General features: G+C 46.8%; 1 protein-coding gene across 2 annotated transcripts in view; it reads right to left on the bottom strand.

Moving 5' to 3' along the window:
* The window catches only part of zfc3h1 (zinc finger, C3H1-type containing), a 34,508-nt gene continuing 24,137 nt past the window's right edge, over window positions 1–10,371 (bottom strand). For both annotated transcript variants that reach the window (XM_015398078.1, XM_015398079.1), the window contains exons 21-35: window positions 8,944–9,118; window positions 8,691–8,877; window positions 8,221–8,409; window positions 7,820–8,057; window positions 7,639–7,744; window positions 5,091–5,289; window positions 4,921–5,015; window positions 4,740–4,847; window positions 4,525–4,629; window positions 4,286–4,439; window positions 4,010–4,110; window positions 3,564–3,665; window positions 3,046–3,085; window positions 1,318–1,380; window positions 1–631 (exon numbers count right to left, since the gene is read on the bottom strand). In XM_015398078.1, coding sequence (XP_015253564.1) covers window positions 521–631; window positions 1,318–1,380; window positions 3,046–3,085; window positions 3,564–3,665; window positions 4,010–4,110; window positions 4,286–4,439; window positions 4,525–4,629; window positions 4,740–4,847; window positions 4,921–5,015; window positions 5,091–5,289; window positions 7,639–7,744; window positions 7,820–8,057; window positions 8,221–8,409; window positions 8,691–8,877; window positions 8,944–9,118 — 1,973 coding nt within the window. In that variant the 3' untranslated portion in view covers window positions 1–520. The remainder of the gene's footprint in view (window positions 632–1,317; window positions 1,381–3,045; window positions 3,086–3,563; window positions 3,666–4,009; window positions 4,111–4,285; window positions 4,440–4,524; window positions 4,630–4,739; window positions 4,848–4,920; window positions 5,016–5,090; window positions 5,290–7,638; window positions 7,745–7,819; window positions 8,058–8,220; window positions 8,410–8,690; window positions 8,878–8,943; window positions 9,119–10,371) is intronic.

Here is a 10,371-nt window from a genome sequence, read left to right as displayed (position 1 = left end):
AAAATAATTTAATAACATTTAATATGTAGAAAACAACACTGGCAGAACAAAAGTCTTTTTAGTTGTTACGACAACAGATTGCACATGAGCAGTCCGGCTGAGTTCTGCGGCTTCCCGTGGCGACTCGGTTTCCGTGGCAGTCTCTTACATATCAGCCAATCAGAAAACACTACAGCGGCAGGCGGCCGTCTTCACACTGATACCGGTTCAACAGCCTGAACACTTGTCTTTGATCAGTTTTACCAAAATAAAAGTCCACACACATAGAAAACAAAAAATAAAAGTGGGGGGGAGGGGGGGTGCGGCTGCCCCACCGCTTCTTAAGTGAGTGAAATAAAAAAAAGGGGAGGGAAATGGGTCCAACTGAAAGGTGAGAGCAACTAAAGAGAAGGTGATGAAGAGCAAAGGCGTCACTCAGCAGCAGCTCATACTTACATTCACTGAGGTAGGGTGGCAGGCTGGGGGCGTGGCCTTACCTCGTCAATCAGTCACCCACTGATCAGCTCTACTATCAGTCTGATCACAGATCCACCCCCCCGACACTTAAGATGACCCCCGCCTGTTGGCAGCTGTCCACCAGCCGCTGCAGACGGTCGGAGGCTCCGCTTTCCGCCGCCTCGAACAACAACCGCTGCAAAGAGGAGGGGCAGAGAGCAGAGAGGGGAGCAGGAGGAGAACAGAGGAAGGGGAGGAGCATCAGAAGGGGGGAGCAGACAGATGAGGTCACACAGGGGTGGAGGGGACGGAGGGAAGGGCCAGGTGAACATGCTGTACAGAGGCGAGTCAAAACAGCTCAGTCACATGACCTCTAGAGTCTCTGATCCATATCTGATCATCAGGAACCAATCAAAACAAAGTGATCGATACAGACGGATACTGATCAGCCTGTATATCATCTACAGCCTGACTTTAGGTTCCTTTAACTCCTTCACATTAGAGGAAACTGATCCGTGTTCCAGGACCAAGACTGGGTCCATGACTGGTTCTGATCTCTTTCAAATACAAACTTTCCTCCAGTTTCACTGACTAAATGTTTATGGCGTGTTTAAACAGTCTGAAAGCTCAAACTGTTTTCTGGGTACAGATGAGAACCGAATCTGGTGTCAGACCCAGTCCACAAAAAAATAGATGAAAACATTTTTTTTTTGTTTTTAGCTATTCAGTTGGTCCAGAAAGTGCATGCTTCATGTCATGTCAAGAACACAAACATCAGCTCAGAGTGGGCCTTTCAAAATAAAAGCTTCAATTACTGAGGAGGTGAAGGAGCATTAACTACTGAGTGTGTGTGTGTGTGTTTGTGTGTCACAGGTGAATTACATCTTTCCACAGGGCGGCGCACAGCGGCAGGTTTTGGAGAGCTTGTTGATACAGAAGACGCACCTAGAAGAACAACAGACAAAATAAGAGAAGAAGAAGAAAAGAGGAGACGGCGGAGCGTCGGCTCAGTTGAGCAGAGGCTAAGGAACAGCTGTAGACAGGAAACACCTGCGGGAGAGAGATGAGCCTCAGATTTCTGTCTCATATTACTGGTCCGTAGCCTCCAGGCACCAAAAACACTCCTCACTGTGGACGCTGTTTTTTTCTGATTTTTTAATTTTGCCAGGAAACTAAAAATTCAGAAGCAGGAACAAAGATGTTTAAGCTGTTTTAGTGAAGCTATTTACTTTTTTTCCTTATGGAAGATGCTGCAGACTGATTTCCACTGTGATGCTTATCGCTAACAATAGATGCTAATCTCAGTTTAAAATTAATAGTAGGAAAAAGAAGAGGAACATCCAAGTTCAGCTTGTAAAACAGGCTAACAGAGTATGATGATTAGCTGAAATATTTGGTGAATAATTTCACTAGTTTCCGCCTCATACATAGAGAGGACATAGTCCTGTTTCTTTGGAAAAGTTTAGGGTTAAAAAAAATGTGGTGTAAAGATAAAATTTTATAACCTGACAACAGCCAGATGCATGTTTAGCTCCGCCCAGCTCCACTCACATACATCTGGGAACCCGCTCATTGAAAGTGATTTCCCCAACCGAATTTATGGTCTGTCCAATCAGGACGCAGGGTGGGTGTGTCCTGGAGTGGAGAAGCGACCGTGAGATTCCAACAACAATGGCGGCTCGTATTGAGGAAGCAAGCGTTAGCATTGATGCTGCTATTTCTTCTGTGTTGTCCAATCTATCTGATATTGTTTCATTAAAAGAACATCAGTGAACGGCTTTGAAGGCTTTTGTTGGTGGAAACGATGTTTTCGCCCTTCTCCCGACCGGATTTGGCAAGAGCTTGATCTACCAAATGGCTCCTCCTCTCACAGCGTCACGGGTTAGCTTCGATGTGAGTGGTTGAAATAGCACGTCAATAAAGATGACAGACAAGTGGCTTATCCAATCATATGCAAGGAGTTTTGATAAGGCCCAGCCTTCAGTAAAGGCAATTCCTATGGCGGGTTCCCAGATGTATGTGAGTGGAGCTAGGCGGAGCGAGACATGCATCTGGCTGCTGTCAGGTTAGAAATTTTACGCTTAAATATGAAAATAATTAGCCTGGGTGCCATTCCGAACTTAGTCCCGCCCACAACGTTTGAGGTCGGGAAGTTCAGTCTGGCATTGCTCAATAGTAGCGCGAGTATGCTCGCACAATATCTGGCGGGCCTATCAAATTGTCAGGGCGGGCTTTATACGATGATGGACAGATGATCAACAGTAACGTAATCAACCACGTGACCAAAGCGCGCTTGGGTGACAACAATAATGGCTGCCGCTGGAGAGTTTGGGTGAGTAGATTCTGCTATTAGGTCTGTTCTAGAAGATATCGACAGCAAATTAATTTTAAAAGAGGAACAGAGAAACGCGATCAAGGCTCATCTTCTTATTCTAGGCGTGCAACTGCACGCTTTGATTTTTGTTGACAACAACTATGCCTCGCTTAACATACGTCACGCACTCCGTTGCTCTTATTGGTTGTAGGTCTATCCAATTGAGTGCAGGGATGATGGTTACTGCAGACTGAATGATGAAGTTAGCCCCGCCCCCCAACAGTACAGGGACTCACCTGGCCACGCTCCTTCAGCTCCCGCTCCACAGCGATCGCTCTGAACACAAACACCACAAACAGTCAGTCAGTCGGTTCTGATCTTTGGATCTGCTGTCGATGGTCGGTCTCCCAAACTGAGACCAACACTGAACCAGTTCCTCAAGTGCTTTGATTTAAACTGATTGCTTAGAGCTGCAATAAGCTGGGAATTCAGCTCATATATCACAAATGAGTGCTTGGAGTGCAGTAATTTAGGCCAAAATATTCCAGAGATTATAAACTATAATATATATATATATATATTATAGTTTATGCTGAACTGAAAGTCTGAGACTCCTATAAAGGATAGCACCCAAAATGTTTAAGGTTTAATCACAAAACATCTGGAACAAGCTGCATTTGAGAAAAAATAAATAAGAACCTGAATCTATACTCAGTTCTACATATCAACCAGAGGTTCAGCTGGAAATCAAACTATTGAATCATATCTGATCTGTTAGTGATCATGATCCACAGTCGCAGAGGTCTTCACTCACATTCTCCAGCTGGACAAACATCTGGGAGTGTTGGTGGTCAGCATGCGGGCCTGAAACTTCAGCTGCTCCATGTTTCCCTCAACAAACTCCTGATGCAGCAACCTGCAAGGCAACAGCACGGCTCACACAGAGCTGCAACATCACGGACGAATCTGTAGGGGCGTAAAAGCGTGTGCTCCTGTTTTTTGTGAGGACATGTGCTGTTTAAATGCTGCTCTCTGTTACTTGATCGTCTCTACTTTTAAATAAACACAAAAGGGTCACACCAGAAGTTTGGGAGGAACCTTAAACCTGAGGGCCATTAGATTCCCGTCGGACCGACTGCATTTCTGATACTGATGTAAAAATGGCGGAACCCTGCTCCGGCAGTTCGGTACTCCTGAAAGCCACAGGGAGTCAAAGAGATGGTCCTCACTAGATATAGCAAGATGAGAAGGTGTGCGTACCTAAGGCCCAGCTCAGTGTTGCCTGGCATGGCGTTTCTCAGCCTCTCCAGCACCAAAGCATGCTGGGATTGCGGCACATGTCTCAGGTAGAGGGACACGACCTGCAGGAGGAGACAGGAACCATCAGCAGCAGCGACACGGATCCTCATGTTACTGAAGTTGATTCAAAGTTTCTGAAGCTGCATTAACAAACCGGGTGGTTCCGGTTTACCGACCATCAACTCTGAGGTGTTCAGAGGTAAACCCGGCCGCGCTCCGGACCTGCCGGTGTCTCACCTTGTTATGGAAGTGGTAGCAGCTCCAGAACTGTGCGGGGTTGAAGGGATGCTCCAGCCGTGAGGGGAGCGTGCTGAGGCAGCGATGGACCAGATCTGGGAACAGCTTCCTGGAGGCGCTGAGGGTCTGCGGCCTGCAGCTGAACAGCAGGTAGCTATGGTGGGAACAGAGAGAGCCCAGTCAGACGAGCGGGAGCAAACCTTTACGCTTCCATCCCCCCCCACAGCAGGAACACTCACTCCATCCACAGGGTGTGAAGGTCCTCCAGCTGCAGCACCGCCCCCAACGCTTGCTCAAAGGCCTCTATCGCCTCCTCCTCAGAGCCGTGCAGCCACATCCAACGACTGCAAAGATAAATTTAAATCTAGCCCTAAAGATGCTCAGAGGTCCAATCCCTCCTGGGATTAAGCTCCGCCCACCTTGGTCATGACCTGAGAGCTACAGAAAGACTCACCAGTGAATTAGGTGAAGGAAAGATGTTTGTTGCCTGAGCTGCTCCTCCAGCTCCTTCCTGATGATGGCGCCACTCAGATGCTCCTGAGTGGAAAAGCCTAAGAAGTGTCTGATTGGATGAAGAAAAGAGACGTTAACCTTATGTAAACTCCTCTGGATGTCCCATGTGGAGCGTTGCCTACCGCAGGATGTCCACCGGCGCCTTCTGACTCTGTTCGTCCTCACAGAGGGACAGGATGAACCCGCGGAACAGAGGAGGGATGGCGTTGGACTTGTCCTGCAGAGGACATTACAGATCAGATCTGAACAGTGTAAACAACGGTGGCATTCTGTGAGTGGGGGGGGTACTGACCTGAGCCACGAGGAACCTGCAGCAGTGGTAGAACACCTGGGCGTTGTGTGGGCAGTCGGCCAGAGCGTTCAGCCACATGCTGACGGCCTGCTCGCCGTTTCCTCTGCTGATGTGGAGGTCGGCCAGAGCGTCACGCAGCGAGCACGAGTCTGGGCAGAACTCCAGCAGGGACACACACAAAGCCACGCCCTCATCGTACCTGCAGGGACACACACCTTCCTGATCAGACCTAAACGGCCCCGGGGCCCCTCAGATGGTCCTACTGTTCCTCAGTTTTATTAAGAACGTATTAAACTATTCAGGGAGACTCAAGCATCATGCTGCCGATATTGGAGGCCCTCCTCTCACTTCACTCGCTTCAATGGCGCCAACTTAGGGACGTTTCAGACGCACCTAGTTTTAGACCCCTCTATTTTTTCCCCTCACAAAGTGACAAATCATACTAAATCTTTCTGCATTATTTGACTTTGGCAACAAGTGAAAGCAGTGATTGCTGCTATGAGCCTCTCCCTCTTCCAAAGCAAAGAGGAGAACAACTTCAGTCCGTTTCCCCACTGAAACGAATCACACATGAGCAAAGCTTCCACTGATTCCCTGAACTAGAAAGCAGGATGAAGATAGAAGGAGAACATGATGTTTAATTGTTACATTTAATTAGATCCTCCAAGTAACTGACTTTCTTCAGCCACTATATTTACGTTACATTTGATGATTCAACATCATTTATATATGTAAATATTCTCAAGGTTAAATATTAACAAATACAATAATTTATTTTATAAAGAAAAATTTCTGGGGATTTTTTATTGTTTTGTGTTCTATTTTATACCTACTGACCACCAGAGGGCAGTGCAGAGAGCACTGAGTGTTTCCTTCGTTCATGCGCAGTTCAAGTAATTACACTAAAGGCTGATTTATGCTCAGAAACCAGGTCGTCTGCATGTGTGTTGCAGTGAAAATGTGCCCCCGCCCCTGCTACAGACACTCTGCTGCATGTCGCTACCCGATCCGTACCGGTAGCACGATCCGTACCATCAGCTCATTTGCGCCTGCGCGATAGAATAACTTCCGGGTCGCCAAAAAAAAATGTAATTACGGTACTGAAAAAACTTTATTTATATCCTTAAATAATTAAAGAATACTAAACTACATCGTAAAGACAATATTGAAGACTTTTCTGGAAGAAATGGATGCTTTTTAAATTCAATCCATTGTTTTTGTTTGCGTTCTTTTTTCTGGAATAAAAATCCAAATTTTCGGGAAATGTTCCCTTATCAATGAAAAACTGCAGGTCACGAAAGGTAGCAAATGAATCCATTGTGGGATCAGTACTGCTGGAGTGCATAGTTAAGTACAGAGTAAATCAAATATTTAAACAAATTTATATATATATACGCTGTGTGACGTATATTTGCGCATGCTCAGAGCAGTCAAAGTAACTATCACAAGGCGATTGAACTTTTTTATGTATTTCTGTTTTTTTATTTTTAGAAAATGCAATATTGACGAAAATACAAAGATATACAAAAAGAAACCCATGCCTCTAAAAATACAAAAGAATAAAAAAGTAAGAAAAAGGAAATATTTCCACCGTAAGTTATTCTGTTTGCGCACGCGCAAATGAGCTAAAGGTACGGATCGGGTAATGACACTGCACCTCTCCAAAATTGTAGGTGAGCGCAGACAGGAGGCCTCTGATTGGTTAAATCTACATCCGTTCTACACTCTGGTATTTCCTGTTTGGTACCTTACCGGCTCGTTTTTTTTGTATTACCGCCATTGTGGAAAACAACTCGTGAAGATGGACCAGCTAGAAGAGCGAGGTGCGCGGGAACGCTGGGACCCTTTTTCCACTTGGATCCCCGCTCATTTTCACCCTCAGGTCCCTCCGTTTTTACACAAACTTGCCCCCACTTCCTCACCGCCTCGGCCGTATCTAGACCCACAGCTAGTTCCTGATTGGCCCTCTTGCGTTGTGGCCTGGAATAACATAGCGCAGACCACGCTTCAATATTGGGCACAAATCAAAAATATCTGCGACACACTGCTGCCGGGATTATAACCAGCCCTTAACAGATTCACACCTCTGACAGCCTGGATTACCACTATACATGCTGGCATCATCCAGAGGTTTGTTCCTTGCTTCTCGCATGCGGTTCACCTTGTAAAGCATCAACTTTTGAGATTTTTGCACCATACTTTAAATGGATCCCTGCTGCTGGAAGCCCCTTCTCCTAGTGGCTGGAGGTGCTGTAATTTCGCCCTCCTAAAGGACTGAAAACGTATTTGTAAAATATAAGCCAGCAAGATTATCGAAAATTATTGTTAATAGCAATATTGATTACTGATCAGGCTAAAAACTCATCCTGTACTGAGGTTGTTTGTCTCCCACCCAATCAGTGTTTGCATCTCAGCTTCAGAATAGTGATGAGATGATGTGTGAATGTGCAGTGATGACAGTAGTGTCTTTGTAAAGTCCCTTAAGAAGGTTTGTTTTTGAATTGGCACCATCTAAATGAACTGAACTGACTAGAAGTGATGGACTCACCTTTGCAGCACCTTGTAAAGCAGGATGAGGTTGGAGTAGAGCGGCATGCAGGCCAGTGTCCTCTCGCTGTCCGGCACAGATTCCTCGCTACACTGACTGACGGCGTCTGAAACGGCATCAGAAGAGATGAGAATCGGAGATCAGAGCCGTAGCTGCTCTGATCGGAGGCGCCGCCTCAGACCTTTGAACAGAGCGACGAGGATGTCGGGCGGCGTGCTGATGTCCTGCTGCGTTCTCCACGGCAGCTGGAAGGACTTTGTGCAGACCAGCCGCCCCGGGCCGGACTGCGCCGGGTCGTAGAGGCTGGATGGAAGCTGGTCAAATTCGGTCAGGTGGATGTAGGAGAGCCAGAGCAGCGCCCTGTGGCTGGCCGTCAGGAACTCGGCGACGCTGTGATCCTTAGTGGATTTTAAGGCCGCCTGAGAAAGAAAAAAAAAAAAATGACACACCATGAGAAGATCTGCAGCCAATAAGAAAGCCTTTATCATGAAATTCATTTTAAATCTGAGCATCCTGCTGCCGTCATCAAACGGTCTAACAAAATGTTGGCGGCCTTTAACGTCTCATCAGGAGGAGTTTTACCTGTAAGATGGCCAAGGCGCTCTCCATCCGGCCTGTGAACAGACTCAGCTGCACTCTGTACAGCAGAGCCTCCATCAGCTGGAAGGAAAGCTTCTCAGTGACGCCCTCCGACGCCTCGGTCTGCAGGAACTGCAGCAGGCGGTCGCACACGTAGTCTTTCCCCTCAAACGAGCTCTCCAGGTTCAGGTACTGAGGAGCAGAACCAGGAAGACCCATTAGAACCTGATGAAGATCCTAAACACTGACAGCAGTTCGGGTCTCACTGCAAGTCAGGCAGGATTAACGGAGGCCTGTAACACAGATGGAACAGCAGCTTCATGTTCTATTGAACAGGAGCTGATGTTCGCCTCACTGCTTTATCTCAACACTCGTCCGCTTCCAAACTGTGGAATCAGTGGAAGCTGCTCTCAGGAGCATCAGGAAGGACTGTGACTTTTTAAAGGGGATTCCACCCTGAAACAGGTGCCTACCTTCCACCACACTCTGTGGTTGGGCGCGTGCTCCACGGCCATCTCACACATCTCCCGCACCTCCTCCTGGCTGCCTCGCCTGGAGAACAGAGACAGGTAGTGGCTCCACACCTCGGGGTCGTCGCAGTTGCTCTCCAGAGCTCGAGACAAGGTGTTCAGAGCTGCTTCCAGACACTCGGCTGCAGAGCTGGAGAGATCCAAACATGTTGGAACCAGAACCACGGAGCAAAAAGCAGCTGGGATAGAAACTTACGCCTCGCTTTGGTTCAGGTACTTGAAGGCCAGTTTGATCCACAGCTGAGTGTCTCTTGGACTCTCCAGGATGCTCGCCTCCAGGTTGGAGATGTCGTCCGTCTCGCTGAGGAAGTAGCGGCGGTCGTCGGAGGTCACCACGTCCACAGCAAGCATGACGCTCTGAGAGAGGTCGGCTGATCGAACAGGATGACACAGATGGAGCGATTAGCTGCTAGCTTGGTCCAAATAACTGGGAACTAAATACATGCTGCAAACTGCAATGAAAGCACAGGTCTGTCTCTACTGGAGGAGAGAATCTGAAGTCAGAAAGATTTCCTGGAAATGAGCCAATCACAGGCCGTTTACTTTCTCAAGATGGCTTCACCCTCAAAGTGACAAAAGTTGACATGAGCCCAGAGAAAAATATCGACATGTAAGCAGGAGATAATCTAAGGAATTATAAAAAACTGGAGAAGGAGGATGGAGTCCTGGCTGTGACATTTTGGGGAGCTAATGATTCAAAACATGTATGGAGAATAGGTTATGTGTTTTTCTAATAAAACTGCTCATATCAGTGATTATTAGGTAGACAGTTTTAGGCAGAACTCTGACTTCATATGATTCTGGACAAGTTAATGACTGGATAAAATCATATTTTTTTTTTTAATCACTGCTGCACTTTAATGTCATGAGAGCTGTACGAAACGAAATTTCATTTTGTATAAAGTTTGTCTAAGTTTCCCAAAGGTAGAAAACTGAACCTTAAAGGGCAGATTAGACTTCTGCAACCGAACACATCAAATGTCGCTTGGGTCTGGTCGTGAACCAGTTCTGCTGGTGTGCTTCTGCAATGTCGCTCTGGAATTTCTAGGGAAGCACAGCAGTTTCCCACCAAGGCGCAGGGTGGGGCCTATCCGAGAACTCGTGAGAACTTCGGTGGATGGTCACGAGAACTTCGTTTTGGCAGAGATCTTGGCATCTCTATATAGTTTGTCCTTGATTAACCTTTCATCGTAGTTGTCTATTGTAGTTGTTTCTTGGTTTTTAAAAATGGCGCCACCAAAACCGAATCGAGAAGGACGACCACACAGACAGCCAGAAAGGCATACCAAGGACCAATCACAGCTGCTTTTTGTCTGCGCACTTCTGCTTCCGGTCTGCATGGGTTTGCGACCATCCGAGGCATAGTCAGCATTTTTTTTAGTGCGCGACAGCGGTTGCGGTGGCTATGCGTCCTTTAATCCCACTGAAATGACTGGAAAGTCCCCTGATGTGACGTGTTGTGAATTGGTGCTAAAGAAACAGGGTGCTTTTATTTGAATATAACCTAAATTACTAGGGATGCACGATATTGGGATTTTGGCCGATATGCCGATATTTTAAAACTCATGTAGCCGATAACCGATATCGATACCGATGTTAAAGCTGGACAAAAATAAGTAGTCAT

The sequence above is a fragment of the Cyprinodon variegatus genome, unplaced genomic scaffold, assembly GCF_000732505.1.
Source record: "Cyprinodon variegatus isolate N-32 unplaced genomic scaffold, C_variegatus-1.0 Scaffold910, whole genome shotgun sequence".
Lineage (NCBI taxonomy): Eukaryota > Metazoa > Chordata > Actinopteri > Cyprinodontiformes > Cyprinodontidae > Cyprinodon > Cyprinodon variegatus.
The sequence above is the reverse complement of the archived record's forward strand: the minus strand, read 5'-3'. Positions and strand labels throughout refer to the sequence as shown.